Source organism: Strongylocentrotus purpuratus, unplaced genomic scaffold, assembly GCF_000002235.5.
Source record: "Strongylocentrotus purpuratus isolate Spur 01 unplaced genomic scaffold, Spur_5.0 spur5_scaffold_5, whole genome shotgun sequence".
In the NCBI taxonomy this organism is placed as follows: Eukaryota; Metazoa; Echinodermata; class Echinoidea; order Camarodonta; family Strongylocentrotidae; genus Strongylocentrotus; species Strongylocentrotus purpuratus.
This window is the reverse complement of record NW_022145611.1, coordinates 32,270,772-32,295,426: the sequence shown is the minus strand read 5'-3', so window position 1 is coordinate 32,295,426 and position 24,655 is coordinate 32,270,772. Positions and strand designations below refer to the sequence as shown.

The 24,655-nt window shown below is 37.3% G+C and overlaps 2 protein-coding genes across 2 annotated transcripts; both read right to left on the bottom strand.

The window, feature by feature from the left end:
* Nucleotides 1–1,342: 1,342 nt before the first annotated feature.
* On the bottom strand, nucleotides 1,343–13,562 carry LOC592987 (N-terminal kinase-like protein). Its single transcript, XM_030998934.1, has 17 exons — nucleotides 13,374–13,562; nucleotides 12,340–12,591; nucleotides 11,771–11,997; nucleotides 11,244–11,334; nucleotides 10,416–10,571; nucleotides 9,807–9,965; nucleotides 9,139–9,246; nucleotides 8,695–8,808; nucleotides 8,151–8,243; nucleotides 7,935–7,997; nucleotides 7,325–7,589; nucleotides 6,508–6,648; nucleotides 5,828–6,003; nucleotides 3,694–4,230; nucleotides 3,153–3,299; nucleotides 2,626–2,782; nucleotides 1,343–2,037 (listed from the first exon to the last, which is right to left on the bottom strand). Exons 1-17 carry the CDS (start codon nucleotides 13,485–13,487, stop codon nucleotides 1,907–1,909), a joined length of 2,931 nt encoding a protein of 976 aa, XP_030854794.1. The 5' UTR covers nucleotides 13,488–13,562; the 3' UTR covers nucleotides 1,343–1,906.
* A 2,785-nt stretch (nucleotides 13,563–16,347) lies between these two features.
* Nucleotides 16,348–21,403, bottom strand: LOC593029 (39S ribosomal protein L49, mitochondrial). The gene is made up of 4 exons (XM_792527.5): nucleotides 21,186–21,403; nucleotides 18,781–19,009; nucleotides 17,998–18,122; nucleotides 16,348–17,552 (listed from the first exon to the last, which is right to left on the bottom strand). Exons 1-4 carry the CDS (start codon nucleotides 21,270–21,272, stop codon nucleotides 17,406–17,408), a joined length of 588 nt encoding a protein of 195 aa, XP_797620.2. The 5' UTR covers nucleotides 21,273–21,403; the 3' UTR covers nucleotides 16,348–17,405.
* Nucleotides 21,404–24,655: the final 3,252 nt, after the last annotated feature.

Below are 24,655 nucleotides of genomic sequence, written 5' to 3'. Positions count from 1 at the left end.
GTTGACCTCTGTGACCCTTGACCTTTGACATACGTGCTCCAAAATCTAATCAGATCGTCTTCCTATGGTGATACATACTATCCTTAAGTTTGAAGTTTAAATCTCAAATGGTTCTTGAGATATCGCGCTAACAAACTCAATACAAGGAATTTCATAAGTTGACCTCTGTGACCTTTGACCTACGTACTCCAAAATCTAATCAGATCGTCTTCCTATGGTGATAAATACTATTCCCGAGTCTTAAGTTTAAATCTTAAATGGTTCTTGAGATATTGTGATAACGGTCAAACGGGACGGACGGACGGACGTACGGACGGACGTACGGACGGACAACCCGAAAACATGATGCCTCCGGCACCACCTTCGGTGGCGGAGGCATAAAAATAGACTTTATTATAGAGTAACAATTATAAATAACAATTGTACTATGATAGGCAAAGAAAACCTTTTTTCCATGTTCATAGATTTACACCATTACTGTACACTACACTTCCCAATAATATATTCCAGAGTTCATTATCTATCTTGGACTTATTTTTCTTAATATTTTGTGTGATATCCAAATCTCCCTTTTCCATTCAAAGTGATGACCCTTGCGCATGCTAGATATATGCAGAGATAAAACTATGAGCTTGAATGAACATTTATCATAAGTCAGTAGCTTAAAATCTTATCCTTCCAGTTATCTCTGAATTAAAAGAATAAATAAGATTTTTAGAGAACTAACAATTGACACCAGAGATTTATGGACAACCATGATGAGGCCAGTGATACATGTACGTAATGATACCATATATATCCGTACTCGGAGGTAAACCCTTACTGGTAATCAGTTTTATGCTATGGTCCTTTGTTTGCTTACTTACAAGCATTTATGCTTACTTAGCAGTCAGGTAAAATAACCACCACTACACCCGATATGAAGTATATTTCTATGGAAGTTCATACATAAAACTTTAATACAGCACAATAGAGTGATATTTAGATTCATATACAATTCTGAAAATGTCTCCTTCACAGATTTTTTGGATTTTTTTCATGATCTGCAAACTTCAAGCAACATCAAGAAAATATTGAGTGAACATACAGGCTCATAATCATTAAGGTGTACTAAGTGAGCCTGGTCAAACTTTGTCCACTGACTTATGGAGCACCAGGTGCAAAGCTCTTTTTTCTGTCAAAAAAAATAATACTATAACTACACAAAATGAATCCATTCATAAAAAGAATATGAGAAACCAATTTCATGTTGACTTGATTTTTTTGTTCATATAACAGGGGTGATAGTAAGCACTAAAGAAAAAAAAAAAATCCTCAACCAGCACCCCCCCCCCCCCCTCCTTTTGAGTAAGAAAATTGGGGAAAAATTGGGAAATAGGGGAAGAATCAGAAAGAAAGAAAACAAATCAGGAAACCGATTTAAATCGGGTAATTATAGGTCTGTATAGTTACAGAATTATGGTAATTTTTGCAGGATGAAGAGATTGGCACTCGTTACTCAATGAATCAGTGGACTTATCTACCCACTTAAACGAGAACTACATCCAATCAATATTGGCACAAAAGAATAATTCATTGGCAGAAAGAACGAGAAAAACATGTATACACTATATATATTTTTTTTATAGAGAAGGCAGTACAGCTCGGAGGATATAACAGTAAGGTTTGAAACTGGGTATCCCAGATATGGGGCCATGTGATTGTGCTACTGCCTCTGAGTTAAGCATCCATCTTTGATTACATAAACCCTCATACCTCATATATGACTATCATCAAAAAATAAAGTTTCACTGAATCTTACTTCAAGGCATACACTTGCTTTTATATACGTATCATCCAGATCAAAATTAGATTAATTAAATACTTTAGCTTTGTAATGGAATGGGTGGAATAGAAGACATTGATCTCAATCCTTTTTGGCACCAAGTCTAGTGGGTCCTGCTGCTTTCCTGGCTGCTCTCTTCTCTTGGAGTTCTTTCTCTCTTTGTAATCTCCTCTCTTCTCTCTTCTTCTTGGCAAGTTCTGCTTTACTTAATCCTGAAAGAAGAGAAAGATAATGAAACACTTATTATTTTAAATGAAAGTTTAACCACTTAAAAATAATAAACAGTAATGGTAGCAAAAAAGAAACAAGAATATAACATGTTCTACATATAGCCTTGTGGTACTCCCTCTATCAATGGAGAAGAAAATATTTAGGCTTTCAAAGAGTGATAAACCTCTTACCAAATCTGAAGCCTCGAGCATAAAATTTGAGTAAAAGGATAGTTCACATTAATTCACAGTTTAGAGTCGACTCCCTTCGATAATAATCATGCATGATATAATAATAATACTCAGTTTTTATATAGCGCTCATTAGAATCACTAAGCACTTCCAAACTTGGTGATTATTACCCTGGCTTTAGCTGTGATGCCATTGCGGCGCTCTAGCATTTCAAAGAATTAATTCCTGCCAGGTACCCATTTAGATCACCTGGGTTGAGTGTGGCAAATGTAGATCAAAGTCTTGCCAAAGGACATTAGTCACGGCGGGTCTCGAACCGCGGACCTTGTGATCGACAGTCCGGCGACTTAATCACTCGACCACAGCACCTATACTATAACATTGCATCTTCATGCTCACCACTATCATTGCTGCCTCCTTCATTGTCAACCGATCCCCAGCCATCATCATCCCATCCCGAGTCTTTTGCGCCCCACCCTGATGTATCAGATGATGCCGTCTGTTTGATGGGGGATGACTTCTTGGTTGTCTGTAGGGACTTTTTGCTGGTGGTGGTCTATGAAGACAATGAAAGAATGAAATACGGAATATGAAGGATAGAAGTATTTTCTTATCATAATAGGGATTCATCAAATGACTCAAATATACCAAGTCTATTTTCATGCCAAATGTTCTGTGTGTCTACTGTCTATCATGCATTTCTTTAAAATCACTTGTACCTAATATATATTTAAACTCAAATTTTAACACCAAATGTCTGTGAAGACTTATTTGTCTCATCCATTCTCTTTTTGTACTTTAAATATGAACTACCAACCTCATTTCTAGAATACAGTTTGTCACATTCCATCTTTATCAATCTATTCAACAGTATTTAATTTTACCTGAATAAGATAATCAAGTAAAGCTAACACATTATATCTCACCGTTGACCTTGCCGCTGCACCGAAGAAGTCCTGATCAGGATTTGTTTCTTGTTCTTGTCCCCAGTTGTAAGAGCTTGCTGGAGTGTGGCTCTTGTCCTCTGCAAAGTCTAGATTATCCCCCCATCCTGGAGGGGGCTTGGAGGTTGGCTGCAGGAGAAACAGAAACAAGGAACCATGCCAACACCCATATCTCCACACTGCGTTCAATACTGAACATGTTTTTCAGAGACATTTACACATGATCAGTTGCAGAACATTTATATCTCCTGATATTGTTGAAAAAGAAATCAACCCTCTCAGTCCTGAACTCTAAAATGAGGTTTTGTATTATCTAGAGTCTAAGTCTGAATCAAACGGGAAATATTGCGCAAAGATTTCAAAGACAGTTTTCATGTTGTTCATGTGTGCACAAATATTTGACAACCTTAAATTTACAAGCGTGAGAGATTGAAGGAGAATTTTTAGCATTCAAAATGTGGATAATTAATAATAAAGATATTCACACCCTTTCCACCCTTCCTATACAGTCATACATGCATACCTTTGATTTCTGCGCAGATTTGGTAGGTGATATCGACACGTCTTCCATAGCACCCCAGTCATCGTCATCTCCCCATCCTCCTCCTCCACCGCCTCCTCCATCATCATCTGCTACTGCATCCATGCTCCCCCATCCACCAGCGTCATCATCATCATCGTCCCATCCTCCCAGGTCAGCATCATTCCTCATCGTCTTCTTCGGACTTCCCTTCGGAGTAGATTTCTCTGAACCCGACTGACTTTTAGACAGCTTGGAACCTGTCTTGATGGGTTTCCTATCTACCGTGGAATCATCCAGACCCCAATCTCCAAAGTCAACATCTTGTGTCTTCTTGGTTCCTCCCAGTTTTAACGCAGATGATTTTGACTTTGCTGATGATGATATTGATGATGTAGCATATGAAGTTGATTTACTTGTTTTAGGAGCTGGTGTTTCAAGACTGTCCTGATTGTAATCATCGTCATCATCGCCCCACCCTTGAGAATCCCATTCACTTGTTTCCTCTGTCTCTTGTGCTGTAGTTGTATCTTCCTCCTCCTTGAAAGAATAGAGAAAGTTGTATGAAAATGATGAACAGCATGAATAAGCATTTGTCACACAATAGTGCTCGTTGTCAAATTTGTGTCAATGGAATCGTTATCCTTACAAAAATGACTAAAAGCACCAGCTTATTACAAGATTATTTACTTTGGGAGGTGCATCTGAATTGACAAATCCAAACATGGATTTTTTTAAGGGGGTGGCAACCTTTGCTGGCTGGCTTTGTCCGCTCTAGTCATAGGAACGATTTAACTTGTCGCTGCAGTTATCTACATTTTCCTCCCTATATCCAGGAGAAACTAGATGGAATTTTGACTGCGCGCAGTCAAAAATGATGCCTCCGCCATAGAGCAACTTTACAAACCAAAACGGAAGCAATTTTTAAAATTCAAGTTTGATTGTAATCCATCTGTCGGTTTTAATAATAATGCATTCACAAGCTATTTATAGTCATACATAATGAGCCCCATGACCTTTGACCTGATGACCCTAAAATCTAATCAGTTAATTGGCTCTGCAAGATACATATATACATGTCTTGAGTTTGATAGTAATCTGTCTATTGGTTCTCATTATAATGCGATCACAAGCTATTTGTGCATACATAATGAGCCCTGTGACCTTTGACCTCGTGACCCCAAAATATAATCAGTTCATTGGCTCTGTTAGATACATACATGACCCAAGTTTGGCAGGAATCCATTGACCGGTTCTTGAGATAACGCGATCACGAGCTATTTTTGTAGACATAATGAGCCCTGTGACCTTCGACCTCGTGACCCCAAAATCTAATCAGTCCATTGGCTCTGTTAGATACATACATGACCCAAGTTTGGCACGAATCCATCGATCGGTTCTTGAGATAACGCGATCACAAGCTATTTTTGTATACATAATGAGCCCTGTGACCTTTGACCTCCGACTTCGTGACCCCAAAATCTAATCAGTTCATTGGCTCTGTTAGATACATATATGACCCAAGTTTGGCAGGAATCCATTGATCGGTTCTTGAGATATTGCGATCACAAGCTATTTTTGAATACATAATGAGCCCTGTGACCTTTGACCTTCGACCTCGTGACCCCAAAATCTAATCAGTTCATTGGCTTTGCAAGATACATACATGATCCAAGTTTAGAGAGAATCCATCAATTGGTTCTTGAGATAACGCGATCACGAGAACGGGACGTACGGACGGACGTACGGACGTACGGACGGACGGACAACCAGAAAACATAATGCCTCCGGCTACTTTGTAGCGGAGGCATAAAAAAGGGGCATTGTAGGAAACATGGCAGCCTTTGTGTCTCACTTTCATGTATGCTTGAAAATTTATGGTTGACAAATATCTTCTCAGAAAGTGCAGATGATGCCCGCAACATACAAAGGATTGATAGGCCTCATGTGTAAAAAAACCATTCCAAAGATCTTAAACATCTGACAGAATGGACATCAGGGTTACACAAATCTAATCATCTAATGTAGTTTTCTAGATGCAAGTTAACATTTATTAGATGATAAAAGATAAATCTATAAACAAATTTTAAAAAAGTTCTAGAAAACCAACTACATTGAATTCAATTAATTGGCATACCTCCATATTGCCCCAGTTATCATTGTCATTCCAGCCATCAGCATCACCTTCTTTGCCTTCTTCATTGCCGTAATCTGAATCTGAGTCTCGATCTCTGCTGCCATCAACCCTGGTCATTGAAGATGGCCTCTCGTCCTTGGCAGGTGCAGGCTTGGATGCTGTTGTGTCTGGCTTAGCTGCAAGTCATATCATACAAACAATGGTAAAGATTTTTTACTGTAAGAATCAAGCACGTATATAGCTTCAGGCAGTCTAGTGTGGTGTATGATATGGCTAGGATTACACATTTATTTGTCCTGTATACAAGCAAGTTATTAGCTGCAATGATTGACGGCATAACTTTCTATTCTCACATGTTGGATGAGAAAATTACATTCATGATTTCATTCATGACTGACATATAAAAGTTCACTTCATGTTTAATTTAAAAAAAAAAAAAAAAAAAACATCTACAAACTAATTTTTTAAACTGAATCTCAATCTGACTGATCCATTTCCTCATATATTCATCCACAGCTGGCAATGACAGTGTAAAAATGATCATGCTCATCAGTCATGGAATGTAATAATAGCCTTTAGATAACACAACATGGGGCTTAGAAGGAGAACATCATCTAACAAGTGCACTCTTGCATGTCAATCTGAGATACCACAGCATTGGTGGCTCCAGTAATACTTGCCTTGTTGAGGGCCACCTGTTCCTGGTGCTGCAGGTTTAGTGCCACCTCCCCTGTATAACCTTGATGTAAGAGATGTCACTGCCCATCCTGTCCAACTTGAGGGGTTCTGAGCTGCTGAACCTGCTTTATTTACATCGGCCTCTGTTGAATTGTGAATTCAGGTGGGATAAGAAGTGTTATGAATATGCTCTACCGATACTCAATAAAAACGTCTGTGCTTAATAAAGCTGGCGACCACAGGGATTATGAATTGCATCCTTAATTCCTACACAACACATTGGTCATCAACTTGTCTCTCAAATTGAAATTTTTCTTACCTTTGATATTACATCACATACCATCTTGATACAATGCTTATATCATTTCACACAACAGATCTTGTCATTGTAAGAATATTGTCACTCGATACAGCAAGTAATTTTGCTTTGATTGAAATAAACTGAACTGAACTAAACATCTTGAGTTAATGTCACAAATATGTCAGACACCTCCTACACATGGAGATAATTTCTCAGGAGGATACTTCTCAGCAAACAGTTATGAATGGCTGTATGTAGTTCTTGCTATGAAGATAATTTTGCTGAAATAGAATAGCAAGATTAATACAAAGCTGTGACACGCAGTTCTATCCCAACCCCAATTTGTTTTCATCCAGCAGCTCTTTTCAAACTCAAACTCTGAGTTAGCATTTACCCTGAAGAGGTAAATGTTTGTGCTATCATAGAAACATGCAGGGGCAGCAACAAGTGTTGTATCAGTTTCTCCTGTGCCTCAAGCCCTGAACATTTTGATTGCTGTCCTACATTGCTGTTCTTACCCATTTCTTCCAGCAGTTCTGGATCCTGTGAGACCTTCTCCAGCTTCCCCAGGAAGATCTTGATAGCCTTGAAGGCATTCTGTCTCACACCCTGATCAGGGTCTACTGTGAGCGTGCAGAGGGTTGGTAGAACCCTGAGAGCACAGTCCTTGAGGGAGTAGTAGCTCTGTGTGGCAAGCATGGAAAGGACACCCGCTGTCCTGGCTGGTGGAAAAGGGTCCTTCATGGCTCGTACAAACGCAGAGGAAAGCACCTTTTGTCTTGTCTGTACAATGATCAAAGTACACAATCAAGTTTAATACAGTCAAACCTGTCTATAGCGACCGCACAAGGGAAACACAAAAAGTGGCCTTTGTAGACAGGTGGTCTTTGTAGACAGGTTCCTTTAGTACATGATTCAATGAGAAACCATTTTCAAGGGAAAAGACAAATGTGGCCTTTGTAGTCTTTGTAGACAGGTGGTCACTAAAGCAGGTTTGACAGTACATACGTGATGAAACACTTGTCTGATGTTGTCCACAGTTAGTATCATAGGCATCGTAAATGAACATTGTGATTATTTAGTGTCGGTTTTTCAACTGGTTGGAATGTTATAAGAGTGAAGACTTACCGTAGGGTTTAGGTAGCCGGCAAGCTTGCCAAGGCAAATTGTGGTATTTGTTCTGATTCCTCCCTGAAATAAAATAAAGAATATGTTCATGATTTAATATCAAACACAACAAACACACAGGAATACACTAATGCAAACTAGCAATTCAATCATTTGGTATTCTATTTCACATGTCAGCAACCTTAATGAACTACACATGATTGAACATTGTCTTACCTGTTCATCCTTGGCTTGTAACCTTGCAAAGTGTTTGAGGAGTTCTATATTCAGGTTCTTGTCATTCAGCTTGGAAGCTAAAAGAAGCATCGCCTGAAAAAACATCATCAACAACAAAGTTCATCAGCTGATATCAAAAAAGTTTTTAGAAAGTATTACATGACTTTATATTCTGAATATCCTCTGTTACTATTAGGGTGCACATGGTAAACCGTTTAATGAGCAGGCCTCACTGCACTGTCATAGAATCAAGTAGACATTTTACTAAGCTCTCACTCTCTAATTAGAGTATCTACTTCATATACATGGACTATGTAATTGCATTACATAAGATCATGCCACAATTGCCCTTTGGTCAATTTCTATTAAATGCAACTCAAATTCTAACTCCAACCCTGGCTCCAAAACTATACCAAACTTAAAGTTAAATGACAACCAAATTCCTAACCCTAAAACTTTTAACAAAACTTAAATTGGAGTTGTTAGGAACTCTAATTGATGTCAGATGATCTAAAAACAGTGACCCCAATAACAGCAGCCTTACCTTTACTGTATTTTCTCTTATAACAGGCACGGTGTCATTGAAACCATGACATATGTGAGGAAAGATCTGATCGTTGACAACAGCTGGTTGTAGATGCTCTATAAACTGATCCATCTGAAAGACGAACAAAAAATATGTATGCACTGATGAATATGTTCTAACACTTCTTTACCCATCCCCTCTTCTCCTTCTCTCTCTCTCTCTCTCTCTTTCTCTCTCTCTCTCCCTCCCCATCCCTCCCTTCCCCTTCCCCTCTCTCTCATGTAATATGTACCCCCCTCCTTTTGCTCTCCTTCTATCCTCTTTTACCTACACACCCTTATACCTTTACACCTTTCCATCATTTAAATCTAAAATTCATATAAAAGTGCCATGAAAGGAAACATCATTTCTAAATGCCAAATAAATAAGCTGAAAAAAAAGCATCAATAATGAAATTCTTACCTGTTGTAGTAGCTTGACTCTTGTATTCCTATCTGTTGATGAGAAGAGCTTGACTACAATAGGCACTATCCTCTTCTGGTATTCATCACCATCCAGTAGCTTTCCCAACTACAGTTAAAATTGTATACAAAAACAAAGACATTTAAATAATAGACTGGCCCCAATTGGACTAACTAAGGATTCAATACTTTTTAACATATATGATGCAATGTCTTTGATGGTTCATTTGTTATTTCCTAGAAACATTAATAAAACATTTCTTCGTCTCCATATTGTGAAATGTTGAATAGGCCACAAATTGAATCTAAAATAATAAAATACATCATTGGCCTAATGGGGTTGATCATATAGTCTTGGTAACTAGACTGAGAAAGCCTTTACACTGGTAATTTATGTTCATTTTCCTACTTTCAGAAGAACAAACACTTTCTAACAACTGTTTGATTTAATTGTTAAACTATTCATTGGAAAGATGCAATGAAGCTTGCATCACGGGGCAGACATTTAATACTTTATTATTCCTATATAACATTGCCTAGACTAATTGTTTTTCAATAATTTCAATAACATTCTTGGATCGAATCATGTTAATGTATTTTCCATTTCATTTACAGATCATATCAATCATGGGCTTATGTAATATTTATTAACAATGATAGTCGTCAAACCTTGAGAAGAGGAGTAAGGATAGCTGAACCAGCGTTGCCAAACTCAAAGGCTTGCAGAAGGAGAGGAAGAATACGATGACGACAAAACTCCTCAGGGAAGTCGTCGATGGCGGCACTCAAACCACTCAAGAACTTGGTCTTTTCTGTCTGATCTTTAATCTAGAGAAGCAAGAGAGAATGAACAAATTCTTAAATTGAGAAAAATGCAATGTCCCCATACTGCTTATGTGAAGAGTCATAAAACCAATTATGCCTTTGAAACATAAACTGAATCATCTTGTTAGGTTAAGAACCACATTGATTCTTGTCTGCCTAAAACTATATACTTTCTATATAGGTACTCCTTTATGTTTTACCCACTACTATTTTCTTCGCTAGCACCCATCCTCCTTCAGATCTACATATTTTGTCAAACTAAATCAGATGCTATTCATGATAGGTTGAAGAAACTGTGCTACACTTTACAATGATTTAATGCGGTGATGAGGAAAAGAATAATCTGTATTTTTCGTAGAAAGAAATTTATTTATTAAAACATACATTATTACAGATGAAATGTTAGGTCTTAAGGTGTAGGACTGGGAGTGAGGTACACTTCCCATATCTTACCTGTATTTCTTCAAGGAAGAGATTGGTATCAACAAAGCTGTTCTTCATGAAGCCACCAGAATTCTGACACGATTCAATGAACTTTGCTGGGTTTGGTCTAGATATAGGGTTTGCTCCAACCAATTCACAGTAGTTTGGTACAAGATGTTTGGGTATCTAAACAAAGTAAATTTTAAAACAATGAGGACTAACCAGTAACCAGTTTAGATGAACATACAAGATGGGATTGTAGGTCTTATTTACGAATGAAGAAAAGAAGAGGTTTCAAATATTATTGAATGCTCCTCTTATTACATACTAATCAGCCATGCATTTTGTATTAATATGTAACACTTCCTTGAATTGCAAGGTATTGTAGTAAAAAAATGTGATCATAGAGAATATGAATATGATTTAAGTTTTTCTCAAGGGTTGGTTTTAGACATAATATGGAGAACAAATAATCTAGTTTGGATAATCCTCCATCACGGCAATAAACAAATAATTAAAACAATTGAAATAAAATCCTGGAGAGGTCACTTCTTCACTATGACTGGTTTCAATTATAACTGGAAACCAGTCATCATAGTGAAGAAGTGAACTCTCAAGGATTTTTATTTCAATCGTTTTAATTATTATTTATGTACACAATCCAATCTGATATACATTCACAGCTACGTTCAATGAAAGATAACACCTGCATGAAAATTTAATAGTATCTTCTTGAATATTAACATCAACTTAACAAGACAGTAAAATAAACCCTCCCAAAGATAAACTCTTGTTTACATTGGACAATTGGACAACATTCTGGAGGAAAATGATAAATTGAGTAAAACTTTCATTTACCTTTCCCAGTGCTTTTAAAGATGATGTTCTAGGAAGTGTTCCATTGAATACTTCCCATATTAGGCAACCAAGACCCCACATATCAGCAGCCCTGAAAAAAGATAGATACATAATCAAAGCTCAATTCACAGGTTATTACACTTTTTTTAATGAATCATTTACCGAAGTGTGAATGTAATGTACAAGAATTATGGTCACAATTTGCTACATCATAGTCCTGGTGGATAATTTGAAAGCACAAGCTACAATCACCACTGATTTGTACATATCACAATTATGTTTCAACAAACTCTACTTTTTCCAACACACATGCATATCAAAATTTAAAAAATATATATGAAGTATTCTTATAAAACCCTCACTACCATTGCATTAAACAAACACAAATCAGAAATATTTTAGCTTGCAAACATTTTAGTGCACATAAGTTTATGCATTTCCTTACAGATTCTTGTATTATATCTCTAGCCAAAATGACTTCTTAGAATACATCATGACAAAAAAACTGAATGCTAAACTAGACATACCATGGGCATGGTCTCTTCCTAGCTCTCACATCGGTCATTTCTGGTGGGTTGTACTTTTCTAGTGATCTCAGTCCCTTATCTGGATTGGTACTGCCCTCCCCTTCAGATGGAGTGATGTAGTCCACAGCACCAAGCTTCCATTCCCCAGCACGAGTCACAAACACACAGCTTAAGTTGACATTGTTGTGCTTCAGTTTGCAGTCATTGTGCAAAAAACTTAGTCCTTTCTGTAATTCATAAAAACAGATAACATTGTCTGTTGTAGGCAGAAGGGCATTCAAACTCATCATTTTATACAAAACTCATATCTTCCAAGCTCCAAACAAATTATAAATGGACAAATTGCAGCTTGGTGTCATACTTTCAGGTTCAGCTAGCTGAATATGTTACAAAACGGATTGAAATACAGGACACTGATAAAAACATACAAGCATAACACAAAACAATTAATGATAATTTGCCAAGGTAAGATACCAAAATATTTTCCTTATACAACTTTTTTTCCTTTTCTTTTCTGGTTCATTTTTAAAAGAGATCCACCATATAAGAGCACAGACCATAATACTCACCACTACTTGATATAATCCCCAAGATATTGTTGATTCTTTTGGAGCATTAGTCTTCAAGAAAGTACCCAGTGGCGTAACTTCCTCAGTCACAACATAGATGACGTTCTCAGTCTCCAACCCATCTACATAGAGAAGGAAATTTGGATGTCGCAGTGTCTTGAGTCGCTTGTGAGCGCTCTTGGCCAACTGGACTATGGATTCTGAATGGCTTTTGAGGTCCACCATAAACACTGATACAGGCTCTCCATTAGCCTGATAAGGAAAATAGAGGTCAGAGAAAAGTGATTTATTGTATAACAATTAATGTAAACATGATGTGCAATAATAATAATAATAATCATCATCATAATAATAATCATAATAATAATTTACGAGAATTTAAAAAAAAAAATTAATTAATTGATTTTAAATGCTTTCACTCATTGGCAACAAATTATGGATTGCTTCGAGTCCGAGACGAGTGTGATATGAGTGTTTGTTGAAGAGGGTTACTGTACGAGCAGCAGCATTCTATCATTTGTACAATCATACAAGCTGATTGTGAGGCAAATTGATAAGGCACGCAGCAACATCCTTGGTGTGTCGCTGAATTCACACACACCGCTTTACACTTAACTACTTGCTATTGTCGTAAAGTTAGCATCAAATTGGCAATACGACATGAACCTCCATTGTACACCAGAATATTACATGCTATTTTGGCCAGGCCAGGATCAATATGAATAAATTTTGTATACATTTGTGTTTCCAGCAGAAATCAACATCGAGAACTCTCGTCAGCGTCATACGCGTCAGCCGTCAGAGGACAGTCAGACCAGAGCCAGAGCTCAGAGGTCAGCATAATTTTTTTGAATTTTTAAATAAAGTGTAGACTTTAGACTCCATAGCTCCATCATTGATGATGACTTTTAGCCTTTCAATCAACTTATGTTACAATTGTTAGACCTAGATTCTAGTCTATATAGATCTAGACCTAGGGCCTACATGGAATCCTAGGTATGGGACTGTAGTGTATTTGTTGAGCCATTATTTACCTTCCGTTTTCCTTGATGCAAAGTCCAAATCGATTTATCTTCTAGTCCTTCCACCTTCTCTCCGATTTCAAAAGGAAAGGCCCTCGTGGGATCTCTCGATAAGAACGACCACATCTTCAAGATCGAACTGTGTCTAGCTGTGATGCTGTCCTCCTCTTCTCAAATCTCTTCACGTACGTCACACGTCACTTACAAATACACGTCACTAGCAGCACTGCACTGTACTGTAAAAGAAAACTACCGTGTCTTCCGGTTACACGTGTATTTAGTGTATAACTTTTTTTTTTTTAATCTAGGGTGGATCCAGATTTAGTAAAAGGTGGGTGGGGGGGGGGGGGGGGGGGGGGAGATCAATTCCCATTAAAAAAAAATGTCGGACCATGGATTCTACGGTCTGAAAAGCAGTTAAACAAAGGGACAAAGAAGTGATTGATTATTGAAAAAAGGAGGCATTTGTACAAGTGACATGCTTTATCTCCACCCTTACGTTTAGTATTCATTGGAGAGGGTATAAAAATTTGCTGTCCCCAGATGCCTTATAGCTTTTTCACAATGAAAAGATGATAGAAGAAGAAGAAGAAGAAGAAGAAGAAGAAGAAGAAGAAGAGGGTTGAGAAAGAAGAAAAAGGTTGAAGAAGAAGAAAGTTTAAAGGGGAAGTCCACCCTGAAATTAAGTTAGTTTTAATAGGAGTAGAAAAATGAGAGAAACAAGTCAGTGAAAGTTGAGCAAATTCCGATTAAAAATAAGGAAGTTAGGATTTTTGAAGTTGTGATCAATCAAACACAAATTGGCAACTCTATGACGTATCATGCGAGCTCAACTTCCATTTGCTCAGTACTAAAAAAATCTAAAATTTTCATTTTCCCTCAAGAAAAATTTCAACCATACATGCACCCTAAATATAATAATTGCAAATATGTTTCCATACTCCCCCTGCGAGGAACAAATATATATTCCGTCATCAATAACGAAGAAAACATGATTTTATGGAATATTATGCACAAAGCAAATGAAGGAGAGCTCGTATAATAAGTCACAGAGTTGCCAATTTGTATTTGATTGATCACAACTTCAATAATTCATAACTTTCTTATTTTCATTCAGAATTTGCTCAAACTTTCACTCACCTGATTTTCTTATTATTCTGCCTCTATCGAAACAAACTTATTTTGGGGGTGGACTTTCCCTTTAAGAAGAAGAAGTGAGAAGAAGTTAGAAGAAGGAGGAGGCTATCTTAGCCCCTTTATATGAAGGGTCTTTTGTCATTCCTTCAAAAAAGTTTCTGTTTAGCAGACTGTAAAACATGGAACTGTGTTTAGTCAGGTCATATATGTATATCGTTTAGATGGCTGTGCATTTCCAGGGCATGGTCTAGACATTTTGGCTCTTAATTTTACGTATAATTTGTTCAACTGCAAGTTCAAATTCAGAATTCTTCAGTCACATCTCTTTCTGCAGTTACTTTAAATATGTTTATTATGGTCACAGCCACTTAGGCATCGATTTATACTGATTCATGTCATTTTCCAATAAAAAAAATAAAAATGAAGTATATATATATATATATAGACAACAGATAAATAAATTTAGCACAATTCCACATTCTAGATCAAGATGATAACCACAGGTGTAAGATAAGAAGCAACCCAAAAAAGAGTTTAAAAAAAGAAAGGGGGAGGGCTAGAGCCCCCTGATGATTTTGATAGTGATATTAGAATCACAATATAACAATATGTCAAATAGCACACTATCATCATCCTCTAAAAAACTACACACATTCCTCACATCTGGCATCCATCATATTTAAATTCATGCACACATCACATACTGCCAATGCTGCTAATTCATATCTTAAAGGGATAGTCTACCACATGATTCAGTTAATTCACTTCAAACGTGCAAAGTGATTAAAAATTAAAATATCTTTTATTGGTTTGTAAATGAACAATCTGTAAAAATACAAATTCCTTTTCAAGCCTATAATTATAGAGCTCAAGATTATTTGTTAAATAAGGAATATTTTTTGGTCATTTTAAACACATCAGCACCATTCACACACGCTGCTTCATATCAAGTCAAGTCATGACATATCACATGGCTCCACACAAACTTCTATTAAGACTACAGAATAAACCTTTTACAGACTGTATACATCAGAGCCCTATGATTAAAATTCAAAATATTGAGGGTTCGGACTTAAAATTTTGGACGTCCATGTGTCCCAGTCGCGCCTGTTGGCGTCGAGACCTGCATATCATGTGATTTTGTGTTCAGTCACAAGCTAAAACTACCGTAAATAACGTTGTATAAACTGCCCTCGTGTATTAACCGCACCCCTCTTTTTCGCCCTTAAAAAAAAAAAAAAAAAAAAATTTTTTTTTTTTTGTGTGTAAGATCATTACGGTACTGTAAATTAAAAAACAGTAGGGACCTAGGATACTAGGATAGAACCTTGTGGTACACCATGTAATAGAAGAAAAATTGGAGGAATTATTATTATAAACTACATATTGAGATCTATCAGAAAGATTACTTTCAAACCAAGATGACAGACAAATTTGAGTGTTGTTCTAGTTTCCGAGTGGTGAGTCAACACACCGATTCCCGAGCTGGGAGACATTGCCAGGCATAGCGCCAGGTGGAGGGGCATAAGTTTTTTTTTTTGGTGTACCGTGTATAAACCGCACCCCCGACTTTGAAATTTTTTCGGCGGCAAAAAAGTGCGGTTTATACACCGTTATATACGGTATTCATTTTGTACATACAAGTTATCAATCAAATAGTCACTTGCACTGGAAATCTTTCCAGGTTTTCATTCATTAAGAATTAAGACCTAAAGTAAAAAATAAATTAAATTTTTATGCCAAGCCCAGTGGCAAATAGTTCCTAAAATTTGCCCAGTTCAACAAGTGTCAATTGATAGATATGCATGTATGAAAGTACATTACTAAATTAACTTCTAAGACCAGGATGAGAATTTGTAGAAATGTGCATATGTAATAGCAATTTTATTGATAATAGGAAAAAAAAGCATACAGATTGTATTTTTCATTTTCTAGGTCAATCTTAATTAAGATTGTGACTTTCATATATTTGAATTGTTAACAAACAAAAATAGTACAATATCTATGAACCTACATGTAAGTGCAGATTACCCTTGTGCTAGCAATCCTAGGATAACAGAATAACTATAACTTCATTCATAAAATATCAAATAATGCTCCGATCCAATTTCGGATTGGCGTATGTGGGTGAAATTCAATATGAACACACTTCTCATCCCTGGTACAAAATCAACATGTATCCCTCAATATTCTCATTCAACATTTCTAGTTGAACTATACTTTCAAAATTGAGCTAGAATAACAATATTGGACGGCGTTTAGAGAATTATAATTGCCACTTCACAATAATTCTTTGATCTTATAGAAAAACATGCAGATTGCAATGCCATGATTCCATTTGTCATGCCTTCTAGTATTTCTTCTCCCTAAAAGAGGTGTTCTGTTAATAAAATTCATTAGAATTTCATCATGAGACATTTATCACTGACAACAACAAAAATGTCTTATATGAAAAAGTATTGAGGTTTCGAATATCTTATTTATAATTGTTATCAAGTAAAAGGGATTAGTTTAGCTGATAGATTTTCATTGAACTTGGTACAGTATTGTGTTAACTGACCATAAAACCTATCTATCACTGCAAAAATAGAAGGTTTCATTCACTTCCATATGATTACTACGAGGGTCTACATATCAAGATTTGATCAAAATTACATTATTCAGCAGTCAAAATATCTTCATTACATAAAAAGTGAGTCAGTGGTCCTTGATAACATCTCAATGAGGCAGGCATCAGTCAATTGAGTGCATCAGCACAATAAAGAACCATTGCCATTGTTCCAATGATCCCATGTATGGTTCAATATAGCATCAATCTTTCAATATCAAGCTGAGATAAATCCCACAGTTTTGTAGATACAATGACTTCATCTGTGTCCATATATGGAGTTCCCTTCATGAGAGGTCCTAGAATCCTTTCTCAGTCAGCCATTGCTTGACTTGGTCTTCATAGAGTCCCTTGTAACGAACTTTCATAGAAACTTCATTGATTGTGACTGGGATATCTCTTCCTTGTTGTTCCTCTAAGTGCTTCCTCAGGTCTTCTGCCATAAACTGTGATTGGTATGAGGGAGGCGGGGGAGAAAGCAGGTGTACAGTTATGAAATCAAGTACATATTGGATGGTACCCCTGAATCAAAAATCAATCTGCAAACTCAATGCCTCATCAGACATCCTTGAAATTCTAAAAAAAATCTGGCATTTGTGAAATGCTAGTTCCCATTTAACTTTATGCACATTTCAACAGATACCTATAATCTATAATGGAAAATAAGACTGCCCCACGAGTTTTTATTAAACAATACAATCCTATTAGAGAATGGTTTTCCTTTATTATATAGTAATTGGGTTGGTCATGTGTTATGCCTAGGAGAAAGAGATTATTCTGTAGTCTTAAAGTACTTGATGATACAGGAATGGTTGAATCATGACAGGTGACAAAGCATAGCAAGTTCTGAAAAGCACTAGACTGCACAACTCTTGTATTCCTTACTCTTACCCAAATATCTCCCTTGATGTTTTTGACCAGTGTCCAGTGTTGTGTCATCTTTTTAGTTTCTGTGAAGACAGGGATCTGGTGAAATCGTGTCCTGCTCACACTGTACGGTAGGTCTGATGCAGCACCTAACAATCAATCAGAGTGGAGATGATAAGCAAATAAATTCTTATTCAACACTTCAAAAGTTAAAGTGGAATCTCATAAACACTCCATATAACATTTGCAAGGAGATTACACTGAAGTCTTGTATTGAGTGACTAGGCACCACAAAAATCAACAAAAAGTCACCAGATTTTATTTTCTAAAATTATACAATGTGACTTTTTGGTGGCTTTGTGGTGCCTAGGACTGGTAAAACTATATTGCCATATGAGAATATGTTGCCAGAGTTTTCATATGCAATAACAGTTTGTTGAAACAAGATTCCATTTGTATATATGTGTAAGCTCTTTTTAGATTAATTAAGTAATATTTAAGTACTTGTGAGGTTGTGCCCTTATATTTTGGAATGGATTCAACTAATATTACCTACCCTCAAAATATCATTATTTAAAAAAAAAAAGTTTGATCTTTGAACATAGTGTGTAGACTGAAGGGCAAGAAACAATGATCCAATAGAGCCCCCTCCCCCCCCCCCCCCCCACCTTCCTGCACACTCTGCCTTCATTGTGATAATGATGTGTTGCAGCACATTTGCTAGGCACTCACAGCACTCCTTCTATGTTCTTAACTATTATGTTTACAAAATAAAAATGAGTAATTCTGAGAGTCTTGTGAGATTACCTGATGGTGGTGACCACCCTGAAGGAGTGGGGTACTGGGTGTGGTTGGGCACAGCTGGGACCTGCATGGAAGGAAGCAACCTTTCTACATACTTGAAGTCTTCCTTGGATTCTATGAGCTCTGTCCTTGGTTCATCTCGAACTGGATCATCCTTAGGATAGGCGGGTATAAAGTAATGATTCCTTTTCCCTCGGCATGTAGATGTATGCAATGTTCTAGACTCTCTAACCTGCAATTTATTATTATAGAATAGAAAGAATTAAAAAAAAGAAAGGGGATGCAACAATTTTTTAATTTATTTTCTTTTGGTTTTAAACTAGTCTACAACACATGTAGATTACACTGGAGTTTGGTGAAAAAAGGAGAGAGTGTAGAAGAAAATAAGTAAAATATTAGGGAACATAAAAAGAAGATATTCTCTGCAAGTGAGCCGTGACTGGTAATCAACCCAGCTAACTCACCTGCTTACTAAATTTATAATTAGATCTAGATATTACAATAATAAAATCATTGTAAATAAGACATTGCCTTAGTTTTAGTTTTACTGTAATATAGGGCTGCAACAAGTACTCGAATACTGGAGTACTCGCACTGTTGACAACTACTTGAGTACCTCATTACACGGTTATGCACAGCCTTACTGTAATACTTTGTCTTTAGTTATAGTAAATTTTGACTTTTTGGAGTTTGGTTGGGTTATCCCACACATAGGAGCATCACTATCCTGGCTGTGTAGTAAAAGCTGTGCTTTTGATTCTCAACATTTCAAACACCACTGTACAAAACTCAACTGATTTCACTCAAAATTGGTACTTTAGTGACAATTGATGACACCTAAATTAGCAGTAAAATACATTTTTTTTAACTTACTGATGTTAAAAAGAATAATTTAAAAATTCAAATTGTAAGTCTAGTGTCAAACTTTGCTTACAGCTGCATCGACATGATTGTGTAGAGTCTATGCGATATTGTGTGGTGTGTATATTTGTGTATGGGTCTAATAATACCTGCCTCACAGCACGTATGCAGTGCTAGAGGTCAATACGCATTAGCATTGACTCTCTATGCTTTGCTGGAGTGGGTTATCCAGGGTCGGGCTGTTGAGACCCTCGATGAGTAGTGGCTTATTTCACAAAGAGGCCAAATTTAAAAGAATATCAAATCAAGACAAGATATTGGCATGCTCCCAACCAGGAAGAAGATAGAGCAGGAGTGGAATCAAGCCTTTGACCCCATGCTCCAGGCCAAGTCGCCGAAAGTTATGCGCTAATCTGCAACTGTTGACCAGGTGGTGAGATAAAAGAGCGCATGGATTATCAAGATTTAGAATTCCTACATCAGAAAATGGCATCATGGCGATTCCATGACATTTGCTCCGGCGACAATTGCTCCGCTGTAAATTTCATACACTAATCGAATGGCTAACTTCAACCCTGGATTCAACACTATACCCTACCCTAAACCTAACCCTAAACCTAACATAAAACCCTATTGAAACCCTAACCCTAACCCTACATCTTAGACGAAATAAAGCCCGGAGCAATTGTCGCAGGAGCAAATGTCGTGTCACCATCATGGCATCTCAGCAAATGTTCGCTGTCCCTTTCAATGATTTCTCATCAATTGTTGAATAGGGCCTAGGCCTAGGTCTATGTGTAATGAGTTGAACAAGCGAACACAAACTTGTAATTTCAAACTTTTTTTCAACTGCAAAAATACCAAAAACATGCAAAAGCACGCATAGCAAATTTCAAATTATCGAAGATTGCAAATCATGGATTAATAGACAGAAAATTAACACATGCGAAAATAAGTGGATTATCCTAAAATATTGAGTTTTTGTCAGGATCCAACATTTCTTTTACCAAGCAACTCTGGCACACAGATTTGTAGGAACGGCAGTGTACTAAATTTGAAAAATTGTTTGATGCACTATTCCAATTACAATCTCCATAAAATATAATTTAGAGGGTCTACGTCTAGTCTACACTGAAATTTTGCTGATAATTTAATAAATGTGAAACTTGTGCCTGGCCTAGATCTAGACTACAAAGTTCCCCGCAGTGGAAGAGCGGCTCAGACTCAGACAGAGCATGGATGGAAATCAAAGCCAAGTGGAATGTTACGCATCCCATCATTGTTACGTTTTAGAACTCCCGCATGCGTTTGAATAAAATAACAAGAGTTTCCACTCCTTCTCTATCACCTCCCTGTTCCAACAATGCTAGAGCTAGAGCCAGTGCTAGTGCTAGTGCACAATGGTGCAAAGGCAAAGGCACATCATCTGATCATACAGTCCCACATAGGCCTAATCATGTTCCTTTTATGTTTTTTAATTTTAGTCTCGTTAGGAAATTCGGTTAAGAATTGGGGTCTATTTTAAATATTTGACTTTGTTCACTTACCATATTCCCTGATAAAGTCTGACTGATTGATATATTTGCACGAAATTGAGCCAATAATCTCAACCGTGAAATGAGATGAGAAGCCATTGCACTGCACCACGACTCAGCAAGCTCAGCTCAGTTCTGACATTACCAATAATGGCGAACACATGTCGCGGGGATACGGTACACACAATACACGGCTAGCTACGGCTCCGGCTGGTTGCGCCAAAGGCATAGGCTAGGCTCCTCCTGGATGAGCCGCTGCCTTGGTAGGTAGGTAGCTAGGTGTGTCGACGACATACGATACCGTGGCCCTGTGTAATGTCGGCCAGATGGGATTCGGTTACCGGAGCCGTAGTTGATAGTTAAATGACCGTTGATCAGACAGATGAGTTTTGTTCTTTTCTTGCATCGTGATGTGAATGTGCTTTTAAAAGTAATAATAATAATAATGTTTAGCTTTTATATAGTGCCCCCCCCCCATTTTTTTCAAGCACCCGAAAAGTGCCTCTTTTACTTTGATTAGTGCCCCTATTAATTTGTAAAAGTGTCCCTTCCCCTTTTCAACTCTGATAAGTGCCCCTCTTATTCGGATACGTGCCCCTTTCCTTCAAAAATTTCTAATTTTTCTTCGCAATAAGTGTCCGTTTTCCATTCTCATAAGTGCCCTTTTTAATCTCTAGTAAGTGCCCCTATAGTTAGGTACGAGAAGTGCCTCTTTTCACTTTTGATAAGTGCCCCTTTCACCTCTGATATTTGTACTATTTAAATCTGAGAAGTGCCTCTTTTACTTTGACAAGTGCCCCTTCCCCTTTAATTAATTAACCCCATTTTAAGCGCACCTTATATTTTTTACATGTGCCCTTTTTCCTTTCTAATAAGTGCCCCTTTTCCTAATGATAAGTGCCCCTTTCACCTCTGATATTTGTACTATTTAAATCTGAGAAGTGCCTCTTTTACTTTGACAAGTGCCCCTTCCCCTTTAATTAATTAACCCCATTTTAAGCGCACCTTATATTTTTTACATGTGCCCTTTTTCCTTTCTAATAAGTGCCCCTTTTCCTAATGATAAGTGCCCCATTAAAAAAAAGCCCCTTCCCCTTCTCATAAGTGCCCCTTCTCTGGTAAATGATCCGTTTCAGGTACGAGAAGTTACTCCTTTGCACTTTAGATAAGTGCCCCCTTCACCTCCGATAAATGCTCTTTTAAAATCTGATGGGTACCCATTTTCTTTCAACAAAATAATGCACATTTTCCTTTATTACAAGTGCCGCTTTTTCATTCACATAAGTTCCCCTTTTCATATCTGGTCACTTCCCCCTTTTCAGATGCGATAAGTGCCTCTTTTCTCCTCTGATAATTTCCCTTTTAACAACTGTACGTGCCCCTTTTCCTTTCTAATAAGGGACCTATCCCCTTTACATAAAAGCCCCTTTTCACCTCTTGCACCTATCAAAATCTGGTGAGGGCCCCTTTTCCGTCGACAAATGCCCATTTCCTATTCTCATGAATGACTTTTTTTCATCCTCTTTTTGAGGTTGTAAGAAGTGCCCCATTTCCACCTCTGATAATTACTCTTTGTACTTTGGCACCTGCTCCTTTTTTTCTCCTGATAAGTGTCCCCTTTTCCTTTCATCATTAAACGCGCCCTAGCTAATTTTAAGCGACTAAGAGCAATTTCCCCCAAAGCTCGCTCGCTATACGCTCGCACGAACCATTATAGATGATATATACTCATGTTACTTATCAAAGGTCTTTTCAGTCTTCCGTTATGAGAATGTGCTTATAACCCCATTAGGACTGGATTTTTTCCTCTTTATAAGATGTAATTTTTCGCACTGCGACCTCACACATCTTAGAAATTTTCCTCCCTCGCAAACAGTTTTTTAGACAATAAAACCAACTACAAAGCATGATGCATAAGCAATTATTGTATAGTGTATAAAGTGAAACAAATACTGAAATCATCCCTGGTAATTCTAATCACAACATAGGGGTATATACCAATGTCTAAAAAATTGTATATTTCGCTTTGAGATTTCCCTTTGTAGGTGCCCTTTTCATTCTCCAGAAAGTGCTCTTTTTTCTTGGTGCCCCCCCCCCCCCACTTTGGAAGTCGCTCGGCCGCCCCTGAGTAATATGCTTGCTCCAAGCATGGATAGTACAGAATCCATGCTCTATTTTATTATGAAGAGATTAAAGCGGTATATGGAAAACATGGATTCTTTACATTTTCTATACCACCACGATGTAAGGTAGTATAGGCCTTTATAGCCGCATGGGGGCAGGGGCACAACACTTCATAATAATGAACTGTGCCCTTTTAGAATATAAGCGTTCTCATTTTCAAGGCTGTCTAAACCCCCTTTCTATATACATGTCATTTTTAACATAATACGTATATGCTCCGGGATATGCTCTCAGTTTTAATTAAACGTTTCCCACTATACTAGGCATTTTCTAACCTGTGCATTTTTATAACCACATGGCCTTTTGAACTTCATATAGGATACCAATTAGGTAATCAATTACCCTTTTATTTGAACAATGGAGAAGTGTTCAAAGTCAATTAATGCAACTGCATTTACATTGCCAAATGCTACTCCTGATCACAAGAGACATAATTATTACCATATGTCTATGACAAGAGGTCCGTGATTCCTCATGCATCTCCTCCCCCCCCCCCCCCCATCAATAGATTTTTCATCATAGCCTCTTTAATGCCCCTAATTTTTCTCTAATTTCCACGGAACTTGCTCGAAACGTTTGCTCGCATAGTAATCATAAGTATATTCAGTATTATGAGATTATCCCTAACTTCCCGGCCCCTCCCCCATCAGGACATTTTGGCCATTTCACCTAAAATAGTAAAATCCAATCGGTTGCAATGCCACTGTCTCTATCTTTTTGCTGGCTGACAAATGAATCTTCAGACATTATGATGCTATGCAGTATTTTGTACCACATTAGAAAATCGTTGCAGATAATACCTGATAATGTATTAATTACCACATTGGCGATATTACCAATCTCTAAAATTGTATTTTTACGCTTTGAGGTCACCCTTTGTAATTGAGTGCCCCCCTCCCTTTTTATCTTGCATGCACCCGCATTTCAGTGAAAAGGCGGTTTAACGCCCCTGCTCAAATAATGGCAAATACTATCATTTTCGAGCAGCACTGAGGTACAAGTTTTATATTTCATCTACAGTGTCAATTATAAATTCTTGATGACGGAATGCATGCTTTTTATTGTAAAGTGAATTTCTGATATAATATTTACTGCATTATATAGAAAGGTATTTCGTCATATTTTGACACCAGCTAAGATTATGGGTTTGGCAATATGCATCAGCCCACTCGTCATGATGACTCCTTTGCATTACATATAAAATATTGATGGACATCCCATCAACCCTGCCTATTTCGGGAAAAAGTCCCCAAAGCCAGGAACAGAATCATTGAAAATGTCGTTCACATATGGAAAGG

What these genes read in the sequence shown, in the direction of transcription:
- LOC592987 (XM_030998934.1), bottom strand. Translation starts at nt 13,487, where the DNA reads ATGTGGTCGTTCTTATCGAGAGATCCCACGAGGGCCTTTCCTTTTGAA. An exon ending in AGAACTGCTGGAAGAAATGG is followed by an intron (nt 6,649 to 7,324) that starts GTAAGAACAGCA and finishes ACAATTCAACAG; the next exon opens with AGGCCGATGTAAATAAAGCA. An exon ending in AGGAGGCAGCAATGATAGTG is followed by an intron (nt 2,038 to 2,625) that starts GTGAGCATGAAG and finishes CTCTTCTTTCAG; the next exon opens with GATTAAGTAAAGCAGAACTT.
- LOC593029 (XM_792527.5), bottom strand. Translation starts at nt 21,272, where the DNA reads ATGGCTTCTCATCTCATTTCACGGTTGAGATTATTGGCTCAATTTCGT. An exon ending in AGGGTGGTCACCACCATCAG is followed by an intron (nt 18,123 to 18,780) that starts GTAATCTCACAA and finishes ATTGATTGTTAG; the next exon opens with GTGCTGCATCAGACCTACCG. An exon ending in ACATCAAGGGAGATATTTGG is followed by an intron (nt 17,553 to 17,997) that starts GTAAGAGTAAGG and finishes TACCAATCACAG; the next exon opens with TTTATGGCAGAAGACCTGAG.